General features: G+C 40.5%; 1 protein-coding gene across 1 annotated transcript in view; it reads left to right on the forward strand.

Annotated features, from left to right (window-relative positions):
* The window catches only part of Pappa (pappalysin 1), a 230,064-nt gene that overhangs the window by 18,157 nt on the left and 193,378 nt on the right, over positions 1-18,529 (forward strand). The window contains exon 2 of the mRNA XM_028779996.1: positions 13,957-15,019. Coding sequence (XP_028635829.1) covers positions 14,004-15,019 — 1,016 coding nt within the window. The 5' untranslated portion in view covers positions 13,957-14,003. The remainder of the gene's footprint in view (positions 1-13,956; positions 15,020-18,529) is intronic.

Below are 18,529 nucleotides of genomic sequence, written 5' to 3' on the forward strand. Positions count from 1 at the left end.
AGCCCATCTCTATCAATTACTGAGGCTTGAGCCGATTATTTTCCTACCTATAAAATGAAAGCAAAGACAATGCATCCCTCTTTGGATTTCTGTGGAGATTCCATGTAAACAATTCATGCAAAGTGCTTAGCCCGTGCCAAGCACAGAGAACCCTGGCAAGCACCTCCCTCCATGGCCTTCCTTGCCCAGGAATGGACTCTGGATGACACAGCCCTGGGAAAGGGAGCTCTAGTCTGGCAGGCCTCATTACTTCTCTATCTCTTCTTGTCATCTCCCTCCCTGAAAGGCTGACCTATCTCTGTAGGCCAAGAAGAGGTGATGTCAGGCTTACCCAGAGCTTTTTGTCTCCAGAGCTTAGCTGACACTATCTGAGTCTGTTTTTATGGAACAGGTTATGGACCTATGTCCGGAATTATACTTAAGTCACTTTGTTTGCCAATTTCTTTTCCTTCCTTATTTAAAATGGACAGACTTTGTAAACTGAAAAACAAAATCCTAACTGCAATCCACAAAATCTGTTTCATGTATGGATGAGAAAGAATTGCAAAAGATCCATAGCACATTAACAGCTAGCCAGAACAGGTTATTATTAATATTATTACTATTGTTGTTGTTATCAACAATCATAATGCTTTCACTTGTATTTCCAAGGAAATACATGAAAATTATTTCACCATAGTCTGTTTCTTTAGAGTTGACAAATGCACACCAGAGAGCGTTATTAGCTATGTTGTATTTTCCTATTACTTTTCTTATTTTCAACAATCTAATGTAATGACCATAGTGGCAACCACTCACTCCATAGATGGAAAAAATGATACCCAGGACAGAAGAAGCTTCTACACTAGTATAAGGATACTTCCAGCTGCCTTCACTTCAAGGATCTCCATCCAGAACGGGAAAAACTCAACTCCAGTTTCCCCATAAGCCTTAGGCACATTCATCTTACATTCAGTCATCTATTCAACAAATGTTTATTGGGTACTTATGCCCTAGGCACCATGTGGAAGACTCTAGATGCAGACTGATGATAAATATGCACTGTGTGCCCTCATGAACTTACAGTACAGTTTCAGAGACAACTTGGATATCTGTAATCAATCACAGGACTAACAGTGATCATTGCTATGGAGAAGTAAAAAAGAAACAAATAACACACAGCAGTGAAGACTCGGGTATAAGAGGCTCCACCTTATGATACTTTGTGTAATAAAATAACAGACAAGGTATTCTATAAATGCTACAGAAAATTTCTCAAGATCTAAGATTGGTTATATCTGTTATAAAAGACAGAAGTAATAGATACTCATCCATGTGGATATACTGGTGGTACAGACTCATTACAAATGAAAGTCTAGTGGAAGAGGCAATATTGTTTAGTCTTCTAGACTAGAAGGACAAAGGGAAAGGAAAGAGTAATGGTGCTCACCAGAGGAAACAGTGGGTCAAATAGATGGCCCTAAGAAGAGCCTGCCTACATCATCAGAAATAAAATGAGCCAATGCTTTTACAGAAACCGAAGGATAATCTCAACCTGAGGTGATCAGAGAAAGGCTTGCATATGTTGAAAAACTGTGGAAAATGTGGGATTATAAACAGGAATCTAATGATAATCTACAGATTATATCATGATGGAAGTAAACTACCAGAACATAGGCTAGTTAAGAAAGCTCTAATAGTGGCCAGGATAATATATCGAGAATCAACTATATGCTTTCCCACACCTACTGTCACTAAACTTTTATAGTAGATAACAACATGATTATTTTACAAACTAAGAAAGAAAACTTTAAACAAGTGTGATTTTCCTGAATCTCCAAATTTATGGTGGCAGAAGGGAGATCTAAAATCCTATCTCAGCCTAATCTTAGAACAGTAGGCATCACTCTCTCCTGTGGACTTTGAAGCCTGCAGATAAAGCTCTGTGTCCAGATAATTACATATAAATCCATGTTTTTTCAATATGAATGTGTAGAATTCCTGCTCAGTACTACTTTTTGCTGAGTAATACAGGATACATTGTTTCAAACTTTAAATGGTATGTATGCACACATGTGCCCACACACACACACACACAAAGACATGTCCTCACAGTAGGAGTAGGGCATGAAATAGCCAAAAAAGATAAATTATGATCATAGTAAAACAGAAAAAAAATCACCACTTAATGGTGTGTTCCTTCCCCAACAATTCATATGAGAATTATTGTCTTGATTCATGTTCTGTACAGAATGTAATATTGTTGGTTTGGTGTCATTGATATGTCTGTGTGGTTATATTATATGAACATGTGAAAACTTGCTACTGAGCATACTAGCTGCATCTGTTTTCTCTTTTCTACAGTTCTCACTGTTTTTGTTTTGTTTTGTTTTTGTGGTGCATATTTGTTCTTTCTTGCCTTCACATATACAGAGCATGATGCTCACTTCTTGAGCATATATTTGACACAAGAGACTTTAAGTGTTCAATTAACAGTGTCTTATTACAGCTCTCTAACCAGAGCAGCATTGAAGTCATGTCAGAGTCGGAGCTTCACAGATCTGTGTTTGCTTCTGAAGCAAGAGCACTTACTCACTAGGCAATCCACTGGGCTGTCACTCAAACAAACATTCTCATGTGTTCTCATTGATTTCCTCTGCCGTGCATGCATACATATCAGCATCAGTCAGTTCTTTTTACTTACCAGTCCTTGTGCTGAGGCCAAGGTCACCAACAGTATGTATGCATGCTGGAGCTTCCCTTGCACCCTGTTAATTTTCAGCAATGATCCTACCTGGACCAATGTAGGATCCCCCAAACAGAAATCCTCTTTGTTTCTGAAAGAGCTTGTTGTGCAATCCAGTAGATGATATTGCCTGAGTTTGAACTATGGTACATGTACTTTGCCCTTAAATTTTAAACTATTTTTTAGATTTCTATGAATTTAGTGCATAAATGAGACTGCCAGCTAACTGTGTGAGGGGAAATAGTGCTAATCTCAGTGAGGATGTCTCTAGCCACTAAGGACAGTGTCTTGAGGCTGTAGATCAGAGGGCATCTGCATGCTGACTTAGAGTTTAGGACTCGGTTTCTAGTTCTGTTCCTCATAAAACACATCAAACGATCTGTACCAGTCTTGGCTCCTTACTTTTCCCTTTCGTATAGAGCAAATCATCTCCATTTTGTCTCCTTCAGAAAGTGCTGAGAAAAGCTAATGAAAGAAATGAGATGCTCTATGGATTTCAATCTCAAAGAAACTTCATGTCCTTCTGTGTTATTATAACTAACAGAACATATATCAGAGTGGGGAAAATTTAACAATTACCCAAAAGAATAAATATGCAACTGATTGTAAGAGCATTCTTATGTTCTCCTGTTGTGTAATAGTTAAGTTCTACTTACCACAGGTCAAACAACCTTGACCATCACTGCAACAATCTTGAAACTCAATTTTCTCACTGGTGGAGGGAAAAATAGAACTTACCTCATGAAACAGTAGTAATGGTTCAAGAAGATGACACATAGCAAGCTTTTGGTGATGTTCACTGTACATCATAATTAGTGAGCATATTTATTTCTAGGTACATATAGCTATGACTGGAATAAGAAAATTCTGGTGATATCTTCAATAGGACATCTGATAATAATACTTTTCCTAACTGCATTATTCTATCCTCCGTTTGTATCTATTTTGTATCCATATATGGACCAGCAGGAATCATTAGTCCCTAGCTAGAGAATTTGTACTGTTCCTTGCCATGTCCCATACTCCAAGTATTTAACTAGGTCCTGGCACAATGGATATTACAAGAATATATGTTGAATGAACTGTTGATGAACAATTTCATATATCATATGAAACTTAGAAATATTAATTTGAGCAATTTTAAATCTCACAGGCAATACTACTGAACAATCTCAGATATCTCAAGTTCAATTAGAGATACAGGGTACTCAGTAGCTATAAGTGTTTCCAGAAATCAGAACATTGGTCAGTAGTTGAAAGAAAGGGAGGTAAGTTAGTCTATGTCTAGTACATTACTGAAACAGTGAGTAGACCTTTTCAGGTACTATGAAGCTATTTGATTATAGAAATATGAAGGGTCTCTTGTTAAGATGCCACACAGGTGATTCAGCATGGTATAGAGTGGTAAAGGGCCTGATAATAGAATGTAGTAAGGAAATCTCCTTCTTGAATCCACTTGATGCCATAGTGAAGGATGAAGATGGAGCTACCTTGAAAGATGGGGACTACAGGAACCATCTGTATTTAATCATTTCCTCAAACCTGACACTGTCACTAGGGTTTAATGAATGAGTGTAGAAAGGAGTTTCTCAAGTCATCAATATGAGCAAACATAGAGAACTCTCTTCAAGATAGAAACACTACCAAAACCTGGTATCTGATTTGAGCTGTGTAACCTTTGGGGGTGAATGAAATTGAAGTCTTCCCTCACCCCAAGCTCTTCTACTTTCTATTCACCTTTTTTCTTCTTTCTTCCTCCACTCATGTTCATTCACAGTGTATGACAAAGAGGACAATGACTTATATCTTTGTGACCAAAAGTAATGAGTAAAAGAAATACAGTTGAAAAACACAGAAAGAAAATGTAACCCAATTCTGAGTAAATAAAAAAGAACATTCACTCTGAATATCAATAAAAACATAAAGCTACATTTATTGAATGCTATGCAAGTGTGAATTTTCAGTCTCTCAGTCCATCCTATTCTGGGTGGGAAGTACTTGTTATACCACTCTATATATGAGGAAACTCGAAGGTGAGGGGGTTGAGGGAGTGATGGAGGTGTTGCCTGAGGCTATCCTGCTAACAAGGAACAGAGTTGGGGCTCAAACAGACTAGTCTGGCTACACACTACAGATGTTTTAACACTTAGTATCTTGCTAGTGGCTGTGTGCCAAGTCCTGACAAGTTTGTTATCTCTTTAGTTTCGTCTACAACTGTCAGAGGAAGAAGGGTCATCCCCACTCTAGAGATAATTACTAAAACCAGAGGAGGTTTCCTCCAGAATTACTGAATTCCTTTGCTGGTAAATGGTAGAGCCAGTATTTGAAGTCAGATTTGTTGGTCTGTTAAACCCTGAACAACAACAACTTCTTCTTCCCTCTTCTTCCTTCTTTCTTCTTCCTTCTCCTTCTTCCTTTTATTCTTTTTCTCCCTCTTCCTCCTTTTTTTTCCTCTATCTCTCTGTAGGGTGTGTGTGTGTGTGTGTGTGTGTGTGTGTGTGTGTGTGTGTACACAAGCCTTATTAGATGTTCTATTTCTGTGAAGAGACACCATGACCATAGCAACACTTAGCCTGGACCCTGGGAGGTCTGAGACTGAACCACCAACCAAAGATCTTACATGGGCTGTACGGAGGCCCTGGCACACATGTAGCAGAGGGCCGCTTTGTCCTGCCTCAATGAGAAAGATGTGCCTAATCCTAGAGACACTTGATGCTCCAGGGTAAAGGGATAGCCAGGGTGTACTCCACCTTCTCAGAGTCAAAGGGGAGAATCCATGGGATAAAGGACTCTGTAAGGGAGAACCAGAAGGGGAGCAGCATTTGAGATGTAAATTAATTAATCAAAGGAAAGGATTTAATTGCTTACATTTTCAAAGAGTTAGTCTTTTATCATCATGAAAGGAAGCATGGTAGCATGTAGTCAGACTTGATGCTCATCCACAGGCAGCAGGTATAGAGAAAGACAGACAATGGGTATATCTAAAGCATTTGAAAGACCAAAGGCCATCACCAGTGACATATTTGCTCCAGCAAGGCCACACCTCCTAATCTCTGTCAAGGGTCACCACTGCCTAATGGCCAAACATTCAAATCTGTGAACCTATGAGGGTCATTCTTATTCAAACCAACATACTGTGTGTATGTGTGTATGTGTGCATGTGTGCATGTGTGTGCATGTTTGTGCATGTGATATGTGCATATGTTTTGTGTAGATACATACACACATGAGCACTTGCAAATGCCTGCAAATGCCAGAGTATGAGTCTTCCTTTTATTTTATGCATTCTATTTTATGTATAGTCAGGTTTCTTGTTAAATCTGAAATTTACAATTTGATTTAAACTGTCTGGAAGGTGAAATCTAGGAATGTTTTCCAACTCTATCTATCCTCCTTCTCAGCACTATGGTTCAGATGGACACTTCCCTGCCAAGTTTTTACATGGATCCAGGGAATCCAAACTCTGATTTTCATAGTTGTGCATCAAGCATTTTTATCTCTGAGCCATCACCTCAGTCCCAAACCATGACCATTCTATATTTTTTGTACAGGCTGCTTTTAGGAGGAAAAGATTCAGAATGGAAAGTCAAGAGTAAAGGAAAGTGCAAGTGGTTTTTTGTTTTGTTTTGTTTTTGAGCTCCTAGAGTATTCTGCCAGTCCAAATCTATCAAATAGGCACATATATTAAGACATCTAGGTTACAGATGTACCATCTTCAAATTTGTCTCATACCTGGATTGTTTAAAGTAGTTCTCAAGTATGTGTTCATTCATCTTCTTTACTGTTCCAAAGATACCTGGGAAATATATGAAGCATACAGGATAAAAGTGTTGATCCCTAGCCACAGGTAGAAGAACACAGACTCAGAAAGCTTACGTCATTTAAGGTTATACCACGTAGTGAAAGTGGTAAGCTGGACCACGTCGTCAGGAAACACTCAAAACTGGTTCCTAACATAGATAAAGAATCTGTGCAAAAGAATAGATGCAGGTGGCATTGTCTATGCCAGCTCCATGTTTAGCTGTAGGTGACACTGTCTATGCCAGCTCCACAAGTTCCCTCACCCTGTTTCTATCAGAACACATACATGACTGACTTATAGGGAACCTCACCTGAGCAAGTATTCACTGTGTGGCTGAGGTTACAGTGGATGTTTTTGCTTCTCTGGCACCAGGAGACCAAAATGCCCTTTGGTACCATTTTAGCTTTCTCTTAATGTCTGGTGGTTCTGACTCCTTCGGGTCATTTTGGGGGCCTCCCCTGAATAAACCTAGTGCAAGGGCCATGGGTATACTTAACCCAAATCTGTCTGTCTTAATTACTCTCCATTGGACGGATAAAAGCTTTCCATAGGATTGCTCTCTCAAGCATTCTTCCGTAGTTTTGATACTGGTGACTAAATCATAGAAAGCAAAACATAACAAAACAAAAAGACCAGTGTCAACCTTTAGCTTTTAATTTTTTTAGTATCCTGAAAGAAACTGTATCGTTGACCTAAATTCCTCTTTTCATTCCTCTGTGTGTACTCTCCTGTCAGATTCCCACAGATCATGGGTACTATAAAGTGAAGGACCCAAACTTGCCTCTTCTACTCATAACCTTACCTTTCCCACAGTCGATCACTGCGTTGGAGTATCTGAAGAATTACAATCCTAGAATTCAGAATCTCGGAAATTGGGTGGACCTTTAAGTCTATATGTTGTGATCCTCCCATTAGGAGAGGGAATGAAGAAGCTCGAGAGATGATTACTTATCCAGTGGTGGATACAGCAGTGCAGCCTCAGAGGAGGTAGGAGGGCCTCTGGTGGCCATGAGTGATTCCCATGCAGGAAAGCATCCTGGAATCCTTTTGTCTTCAAAGTCAGGTAGATGGCAGTCAGAATTATGTCTTTCCAAGACCCTAGCAGATATCCTTGGGACACCAATTATGGTTTTCATATTCAATTTTCATATCTGTAGAAGGCAGGTTAATAAAGATTTTACAGGGTCATGTAAGCCCCAAGGTATGTGTGTTTAGCATAAAGATTGCTACACAGAGGTTTTCAAAAACTGCTATTATTTTCATTATTCATTTGCAACTGCTACTTTATTATTTCAGGGAGAAAGGTCCTAGGTAGACTTTTCTGTCTTCCTATCTGGATACTCCACAAAGGAGAAAAATATAAGCAATACTAGCTGGGTATAGAGTTACATGGTTGGCTAATTCTCCTCCCAAGGCAGTAACAACTGTCATACTATGTTGAGCATTCAGGAAACAGTATAGAGAAAGAGATACAGGGTTCTGCCCCTTGCCCCAGTGATGGAAGAATAAACCTGGACACTGTGTTACTTAAGTTCTACCACTCCCTATGACTTTGTTCTACTGACTTTGAGAAGGGAACTTCACTTCTCTAAGGCTCAACTTTTCTCACTGATAAATAGATAGCAGTTATTGTACAAGGCTGGTGTAAATATTATAGGAGATAACCTGACATGGAAACAGCTACCCATGTACCCAGTACATTCAAGGTGCTTCAGAGAAGTCAAATCACTTGCAAAAACACAAAGCTTGCCTTACAAGAGGGAAGATTTTTCTCTGTGCAGGGGGGATTATATCACCCATTGTTGCCTCCTCCTAACAGACTGTGCTCTGCTCAAAATAGAAATGGAGGAAGTTAAGGCATTATGTCATAGGAATAGAAGGATTTGTGAACTGAGCACATGCAATGGGAGATGGACAAGAGTTTAGAGAAATCCCAGTGGGAGTGTTTGGAAAGCATGCTAAATGATAAGGCAACAGTCTGCTGAGGCTTACATGGTTGAGGCTCAGAGTCTGTGTGACTGAAATAACATTCATCTCTTTTCTTATAATCCTGGAGACCTCGAGTCCAAAATCCAAGTTGGCTTGGGTTTATTTCTTCTCTCCGGCTTTTATTTGGCTGTCCTCTGTGTGTCTCCATGTATTCTTTTCCTCTGAACACATAAGTGCCAAAATGTCTCCTCTTATCCAGACACTAGTCATTGGATTTGATCTTATGGTGACATTATGGCTATATGATTACCTCTTTAAAGACCTTCACCAAATACAGTCATACTCTGAGCTTCTAGGTGATATGACCTCAACATACACTTCTTAAGGAGGTCTCAAGCATTCAGTTTATAGCAAATAAATAGATGAGAGGCTATCAAATTATGACAGAAATCTGAAGAAAAATGAAGACACTGGAAGCTAGGACAACCCTGGGTCTGTAGCAAAGCTGGCAATGGAAGTCTTGAAACTGGAGGACAAGCTCAAGATATCATACCAAACTCTTAAGTCAACAGATGCCCGTGCAGATGTTAGGTCCTAGTAGAATTGGAGAAGTGCAACAGATTGTTAGTAGTAAAGAACGGCTTTCTGATTCTAGTTTTAGGTCTAGGCAAAAGCATGTCACAAGGCTCAGCCTTCTGGCTTACACTTCAGCTCAGCTTGCTTGTGTTGGCAATGCAGAGCTTGTAGAAGTATTCTTAGAGGAGGCAAGGCCTTAAGACAATCTACAATAAAATGCTTAGTGCTTGGCACTTGAAGTAGTAATATGATTACAAGCCTGTGAATTCTAAAGGTTCAAATTCAGCACTGTTGTCTTGGACTTCTTATTTCTGAGCCTCAGTTTACTCTAAGAAGTGCAAAAGAATGACAGTGTGGGTACTGGCAGCTTTATGGGGAAGATTAAGGAGACAATGTACAGCACTTGATATGCAGTCATTCCAAAGTAAGAGTAACATGTTTATGTGGAGAGAAGAGAAGTAAAGATGTATACCCCCTAAAGTAGAATCTTTAATGTGATTCATAAATGTGCCCCGTATCCCAGAGCATTCTACCAAGTTAAGGCTGTAGAGGACTCTGTACAGGTCTCTTGCCTTCAGAGTTTCCTGCCAGGTGTGAGTTTACATGGAGAGGGGACAATGTAAAGGGACAACAAGGGGCTGATGAAATGAGTCAACAAGTAAAGGCACTTGTTACGCAAGGGTGACCCCCCGAGTTTGATTCCTGAACCTGCATTAGGATGAAAAGAGAGACCCAACTCCACAAATTGTCCTCTGGCCTCCTCATGTGTACCATAGCATGTGTGCACTCCTATACAAAATAACATAAAAACAAAGGCCTATCAAACATCTGGGAACATGTGAAGGCCTTTGCATATAAAACATATAGACCAGAGCATAGTAGAATGGAAGCAGACTGGTACTCTGGTGGCCAGTTCCTTAACAGAAAGCTCAAGGATGGGTCCTCTACTGTCACTGTGATTCATCCTCTCTCCCTCTGGGTAATGTTTACAGTTTTCTCACTCACCTGCAAAAGGACCCTTGAAGTCACTTTCATTGCCTTGTTCTGTAGACTTATATTATTTAGCAGGTGTATGCTAATTATATGCAGATTATATGCAAAATTTTGTTTGGCCTTCTGCCTTGTCATACATGGATACGTCCATTGAGACTATCCTCTAGTTCCACACAGATGGCTAGCTTAAGACAGACTTTCACTATTTTTTTTAAACTATGTCTCTATCTCATTGAACAATTGTAATAAAGGACGGTAGAGTTATATGTGTACTCTTGGGGACTCTACCATTTTTGAATTTAAGAATGAGGATCTAAGACTGATTATGACATAAGGCATTCAGTTCAAACCAATACATGCATCCTAACAGTGAACAAATTTTGAGAACGGGCTCTTAAAATTTAGGAAAGAATCATTTCATTTCAACCCCCACCTCCCACTGCCACTTACAGAAAAGGGAAATAAGGCCCAGCATCAAGACTCTTCCCAGACAAGGTTATTTGGCACACCAATTCAAATCTCTGATGCTGAGGCTTGGTTCTGGGCTGATATGGTACAGGAGTGCTTCCTGTCCCTAGAAGGTGATTCCAATAATGTTATTTTCCAATAGAAACTGACTCCTGCCCCCACATCTGTAACCAACCTCTAGGAAGCTCAGTGATTTCCTTTCGCCAACTTACACTCCAGGTAACTATTTCCATCTGAACTTCTGCAGCCCCTGCTTTAAAGATCTCATTTTCTTTCATATCTTTCTTCCTGGAGCAACTGAAAAACATTCTTTGCCTTTTCCCTTTGCCTCCTGGGACAAGCCATCTCTTCCTCTATACCTCTGTATGGCAGTGTCAGGTGGTCTGAACAACAGCTCCAGTCTTCAGGAAGGTTCTGAACCTAGGAAACCCTACAGATATGTAAACACTTTACATTGATAACAAGGTAGGCTTCTTTCCAAAAGCAACAGGAAAAAGCAGAGACCAAAAGCCCCTGACAAAATAAAAAGGGAAAAAAAGGAGGGGGGAGATCATGTTTCTTATTAGAAAACCCTTCATTATCTTTTTATAGAATGATGATGATGACGGTGGTAGTCATGGTGATAGAGAAATTAAATGGTAAAGGAGGGGGACATTGAGCTGAAAGGTATGGAGGACATAAATATGATGGCTGATCCCACTGACATTCTAAGCGGACACTAAGACACAAGCTCTAGAGAAATTAATTCCAAATATGAAGACAGCTCTTTACCCTAGGAGAAAGTCAGTGTGGAAGTAACTTTTAATATGTAGTCTCTTAGTATTGTCTAAGGTGGTGGAGTTAGAGGAATTCTAAGTGGTTTTTGAGCCTTCACCCTGTACCTTAACCTATCAGGCAAGATGATGTCAAGGTACCTTCTTTACAAAGGTGGGCCCTTTGTATTTTATTTCCTATGCTTTCATTTCTAATTTACTCCCAGACCCTTCAACATCTTGAAAACCAGCTCTTGTTTGGATAGCCTGTGTGTCAAGGATAGTATATCCATTACATCTCTTAAGTAGGACAACATATTTAAAGAGAGGTACAGATGGAGGAATCAAGGTCCACAGAGATGAAATGATTTTTGTCCCAAACATATGGCCTGTAATTGCTATCATCATGAGTCAAAGCAGGTTACCTTGGGCCCCCAGTCCTCCCCCTTCCTTAACAGAAACACATCTGTCCTCTGGTTTCCTTGTCCTTTAGCAACTGAGACATAAGATAGTGCCTTCAATTCTGTTTGCCTTTAAAACCTTTTTTTCCCATAATGTTTTGAATTAAATGTGGCCTGCTTGTTCGTGGGACACATACTGGGTGCCCACTTTAACAAGGGACTAAACAGTTTACAGACATGATCCAATGTAGTCATTACCCTCAACAACCACCCAGTGTAGCAGAGAAGAGACAACCGAGTGGAAACAGACCACTCTAGAGTGAGAGATTTGATGCTGTTTTCTGAAATAAAAATGAATTCATTTGAAAGAATGATCCATATTTACAGAGCTATCAGGGAGTGCCCCTTGAGAGAGGTGATGTGTGCATTAGTCATTGGGAAGCCTGGAATAAAGAAAATCGGACCTGGGTTGACTATGTGATACAACATTTGATTCAAAGACAGAGAGGCACCTATTACACTGCCAATGTCACCCAGATGGTGGAAGTGGAATGACTGTGTTAGCAGACTCTGCCCATTGCAGGAAAATGTTATGAGTGGGAAGAAAGAAGTGGGTGGGCTTGGATTCTCTGCCAACATGCTGACCATGTCAGGTGCTAACATAGACATTGGTACAAATGCGAAGGTCCCGGTGCCCACAAAGGAGAGAAGACTGTGTGGGCATCCTCTATTGATTTTGTTGAACATTCTCCGTGTTCATTTGATGAATATTAATTGCAGATGCACACTCAGAGTTACGGTGACCGCAGTGACTCTCCAGTGAGAGTAGGGACTGTCCTTCCAAAATGAGCATCTTTTATTCATTCTTGTATCCTTTTCTTTCTCCTCTCTCCTGGCTTCATACAGCATCTGACACTTAAAATACACATGTAATTAGAAAATACTCATCATTCAGGAGCTTTGCCTATGCCAAGGCACAGTGGGTATATTCCAGAAAGACTAGGGCACTGGGGAATTGATGAGTACAAAGATGGTCAGAGGCATGGAACATCTGTTGAGCTGTTTATTGGAGTTTCTACATGATCTCTACAGAAGTGCACCTGCCTTTAAATGTCCTTAAAGATCAACTAAATCTTGTGATGGCTACCTCAAATTTTCACTGATAGATGATGAAACCCAAAGCCTTGATAGTATTAGTTATAGGGGTGTTATATAACTTGTACAAGGACAGTTACTTAAAAGGTCATATATCAGCCAGCTGATATCATATCCATCTTCTCACTTTCTTTAGTTTTTATGTTAGTCATTACATACATGAGAGACTTAATATCACTGTCACAGATATTATAAATATTCGATAAGCTAATACATATAAAGACCTTAGCATGATGTCTTGTCTATTATACAGTATTGGTAGAGTTTATATTTTGCTACAATTAAAATGGCATATATAAATGTGTGAATACACACACACACATACATCCACATACACTATAAAGAGGGGAGTGTTAGATAAACATCACTTGGTTGTTGGAAGCTTTCTTAAAAATGTCATCTGTTCTCTGTGGCTCAGTGTCCTCACTACTGATAAAGTCAAGGGAGTTGGAGGCAGCCATCTTCCGAAATCTTTCGAGTCCATCTATTATGTGTCTATCTTTCTTCCAGAACACATGCTAGGCATAGACAAGACTCATGTTATAGACAGAAACATTGGCTTTTCAACTCTTGCCTCTTACTCTTCAAGGGCAATATTTTCCACAATTCCATGTTACTGATGATTCACTGACTGATAATGGCAGTTGTATACTTGAAGTTATGGTAATGGTCCAAGAGACAGTCTTTCTAAATGAGCATCTTTCATTTCTTATCTCCCACTATTTTCCTATCACTTTTCGTAGCATCCTTTACTTAACCTCCTAAACTGAAATCATACTTTTCCATTCAGCACTTTTGTAAAATCAATAATCTGCAGGCTTTATTATCATTGTTTCTTATTTTTTTTGTAATTTAAATACCCATTCTTTTAACAGAAGCTTTTCTGCATGCTTCATAGTCAAAATGAAAAAGAACAAAACCTCATGTCTTCATTTGCCACGAGGTGACAAATCTTTTTGCCCTGTTAGTTCCTCTAGCACTTTCCTTGCCCTAGGGGTGGTCCCAGAGGCTCCATTAGTAGCAGCCCAGAGTTTCAGAGAGCTTTTTAAAAACTATTCTAGAATACCCAGATATGAATTTTATCAGAGAAGAATAACTTACTTGCATCTACTTCCATGCTTTATTTATTCATCTTTCTCTTTTGCGGCCACATAGGGCTGTATGACAAATGTTCTTATACCTCACGCGATCGAGGATGGGTCATGGGCATTCACACCATCAGTGATCAAGGCAACAGAGATCCACGCTACTTTTTCTCCTTGAAGACAGACCGGGCCAGAAAAGTGACCACCATTGATGCCCATCGCAGCTACCTCCCGGGTCAGTGGGTACACCTAGCTGCTACTTACGATGGGCGACTGATGAAGCTCTATATGAATGGTGCCCAGGTGGCGACCTCAGCGGAGCAAGTAGGTGGCATATTCAGCCCACTGACTCAGAAGTGCAAAGTGCTCATGTTGGGGGGCAGTGCTCTGAATCACAACTTCCGGGGCCACATTGAACACTTCAGTCTCTGGAAAGTAGCCAGGACTCAGCGAGAGATTCTATCCGACATGGAAACCCGTGGCCTCCACACCCCTCTACCTCAGCTCCTCCTCCAGGAGAACTGGGACAATGTGAAGCGCACTTGGTCCCCCATGAAGGATGGCAACAGCCCCCGGGTAGAATTCAGCAATGCCCATGGCTTCCTGTTGGACACTAATTTGGAGCCCCCTCTTTGTGGGCAGACATTGTGTGACAACACAGAAGTCATCTCCAGTTACAATCAGCTCCCAAGTTTCCGGCAGCCTAAGGTGGTACGCTATCGTGTGGTCAACATCTATGATGATCACCATGAAAACCCGACAGTGAGCTGGCAGCAGATTGAATTTCAGCACCAACAGCTAGCTGAGGCCTTCCAACACTACAACATCTCCTGGGAGCTGGAGGTACTGGATGTAAACAGTTCCTCTCTGCGACACCGCCTCATCCTAGCTAACTGTGACATCAGCAAGATTGGAGATGAAAAATGCGATCCTGAATGTAACCATACACTGACTGGCCATGATGGTGGGGACTGCCGCCAGCTGCGCTACCCTGCGTTCATGAAGAAGCAGCAGAATGGTGTGTGTGACATGGACTGCAACTATGAAAGGTTTAATTTTGATGGTGGAGAGTGCTGTGACCCAGACATCACTGATGTCACTAAGACATGCTTTGATCCTGACTCTCCACACAGGTAAGACTTTCCTGGATGGATGTCCAGTTAAGAGCTCACTGTGATGTTCCTATTTTGTAGATAGGATGCATAAGTTTCCTAAGGCATTGTGGCATTTTTCTAGTCTGTGCAGCAGTCTTGTGAGCAACACAACTTTATTTTTAAGGTTATCAAGGGGAATACATACATACATACATACATACATACATAGTCCTTTATGAGACTACTTACTGAGTGCCTGCTATTGACCACGAAGAAGGCCTCAAAGCTCTGTTCTCTCAGAGAGCTCAGGGGTTAAACTGGGGAAAAAGCACTGCATGCAAATAGCTATCATACTGTATGTGATAGTGTTTGTTATATCTGTTGCAACCAGTTCAGTAGCTTCTGGCCATAGGCTAATACTTAAAGTTAACTCAGTTAAAAGTATATGGAACTACTTTTATTTTATATTTTTACTTATTGTTTTATATCTATACATTTGTGCTTAGTACTTTTACTTTGTAAATAAATAAAACAAGAAACACCTGATGATTCAAACCTATAATCTCAGCTACTTAGGAGAGATACACAGGAAGATCTTAATTTCAAGGACTTCCTGGGGTACAGAATGAGTTCAGGGTCAGCTTGGGAAAATATCTCAAAAATAAAAGAAGGGTAAGTTTATAGCTCAGTGGTGCTAAACCACTTGCCTAACTAGTAAAAACACTCTAGGTTCAATCTTTAGCAACACATACACACAATGGATACACAAGAAGATAAAAGTGTAAGAGGTAAAGTTTAGTTATTCCATCACCCAATTTGCTGCATGGGATTTGTGGCTTTTGTGCTGGACAAAATGATCCAGACATCTTCCACTGTCAGACCTAGTTCCATGGATGTTGAGCTGGTAGGTCTTGTGTCAGTCAGAACCTTGGTACAGATCCCAACTCTACCATTTTTTTTTTAACTTTTTGATCTCCTAAAGGATCTTCCTGGATCTGTAATACGGAAGTGAGCAACTGATAACTTTTAAGTTGCAGAGGTCAAAAAGAACATGCACAAAACACCATTTCTCTATCTCAGTGGCCTCCAATATAGTAGACCTTAATAAGTATGCTTCTCTAAGGAAAGGAGGGGTAGTAAGGGAGAACCTCGCAAAGCACTGACCATAAGACTTGAGTGTGTCACGGAGAGTTCTTTGGGACAGATGGAAATTCACCAAGGTCCTCAGAAGCAGTCATAACGGGAAGCACAATGGAAGATCTCCAGAAATCTAACATGGATAATAAATATACACTTTACTTACTTAATATTCATGCTAAAAAAAAGTTTTCTTGTCATTAAAAAATGGTAGGCATGTGAGATGATAGATATGTTTGTTTTTTCACTATCGCAGACTTTTCCCTGTGTTTCTATTCTGTCAAGACATGATTTAAACCTTAAATCTATACAACAGTATTTACTTTCAACAACAACAACAAATGTAATAGAAGGTATTGAAGAGATGGCTCAGAGGGTAAGTGAAAGCAGGATGACCTGAGTTCAAATCCCCAGTATCTATGTAGATATCATACATAGTCATGAATGCCCACAGTCTTTGCCTTAGAGGGTAGAGCAGTCAGAATCTGGAAGTTCTCTAGCCAGCCACCTTAGGAAAATGGTAGGCTTCAAGTTCAGTGGGAGATGCTTTGTCAAAAACAAGGTGGAGGATGATGAAATAAAATACTAGACAATATCCTGTTTTCTGTTAGCATACACACACACACGCACACACACACACGCACACATGTATATACAAAGTGTATATACAAAGAATAGGTATAATTTTGACATCAGTCAAACACTGGATTAAGAAAGAACTGCAGGAACAGTTACTTTCCCATGCATTATTCCTGAAAATCAGGAAGGAAAGAGGTCTGCTGCTGAAGACTACAGAGTCTGTCCTGGCTGCTGACTAAAACCAGCAATCTCAACATACTACAGGGTAAACTGTGTTTCATATGGGTCCTTCAGTTTGAAGTTAGAGAAAGTGTCAATACCCACTTTCCTGTTTTTCTCAGGTTCATGGGGAACTTTTCCACTCTGTCCAACACACAGAACCCTGGACTTGCTGATGGCTTCAACACGTTTGCCGAGATATGCAGGTTTTCTGCTGATACTTCTCTTTCTCTCTCAAAAGAGCAAGGGCCTCCCTTGCTCAGGCAAATACCTATGTTCAGAGAAATGAGGATTCTGGCAGGAGAATGACCTGCCTGGCAGCAACTCAAAGCACGGAAGCTCAGCCTGCTGGTGCACGGAGGGCTCCTGGGCACTCAGTTGTTACAGACTCATACAGCATGCAAAGGAAGATTTAGTGTATGGCTATTCTCTTCCAGGTCACTTCTGCTCACATTTGAGTCATGGATGAAATTGACAAAGGAGGCAAGATGGGAGCTAGTACGTTCATTTGAGTGATGGGAAAGAGTGGGAATGTAGAGAACTCAATGTGCATGATTCAGTAAAAAAACATTGAGCAAATGGAAAACCCAGGTTTTCTGTGATCAGTGTAGAGTATTCTCCTAAGCCAGACATAAATGAAATACCTATGTTTGAAGGCAGCGTCAGAAAGAAGAATGAGAATAGCTGAAGCTCGTGCACACATCGATCTGATAACTATCGCTGATGCGTGTGACAAATCGTTATTCAGCATCTGCCAAGGGCTGAGAGACAGGTACCACAACCTTGTTTTACTTAAGCAAATTCCAGATTCTGAAAGATGGCAGGATACATTTCCAAAGTTATCCTGCTGAAGTGTGGAAGACTTAAACTCAAACCTAGGCTTAATAACTCTAAAGCCATCGAATGGGATTTGTATAAATTCAAGGAACAATTAGGTAACATTAAAGCTTTGGTTAGCTGTCACTTTAGCTTTTACTAAACTTTGGGAGAAATCTGATGGTTGTGGTTGAGTCAGAACTGATGGCAGCTAGCCTTTTCAGAGTCCCCATGCTAGCCTACAGGGACCATGGGGCCCCAGGTTCCAGATAACTCAAAATCAGCAGGCAACACTGGCAGATTCCAAAGGCCTCCTCTTTTCTCATCACGAGACTGCATGCTCCAAATGTCTATGCACTGCCATGTGCCAGCAATGTGACCACTCAAGCCAGGGTCTGTTTGTTTGCTGCCTGGGAAAACTCTGTGACCAGGGTGAGCCCCACCAGGCCCTCTGTCATCATGACTAAGCTGGGGCTATTGGGTTCTGGCTGAATCAGCTCTCCTGTATGCACAAAGAAACCTGTGGAAGGTTTCAAATAAATACTCACATTTTGACTTTGAACAAATGAGAGGGAGGAGGGGAAGAGAAAAAACAAGAGAAAAAGGATTAAGGCACAAAAGCAGGGAGGTGACTAAAACAGAAGCCATGAAAAGCAGGCTGTTGTTGTTTAGGTGACTTTTAATGAAGTACTAGGCTAAAACAAAATAAAACAAAGCAAAGCAAAACCCATCTGGGGTATATTCTCTCTCTCTCTCTCTCTCTCTCTCTCTCTCTCTCTCTCTCTCTCTCTCTCTCTC

This window comes from Grammomys surdaster, unplaced genomic scaffold (genome assembly GCF_004785775.1).
Source record: "Grammomys surdaster isolate TR1022 unplaced genomic scaffold, NIH_TR_1.0 363, whole genome shotgun sequence".
NCBI classification, from domain to species: domain Eukaryota; kingdom Metazoa; phylum Chordata; class Mammalia; order Rodentia; family Muridae; genus Grammomys; species Grammomys surdaster.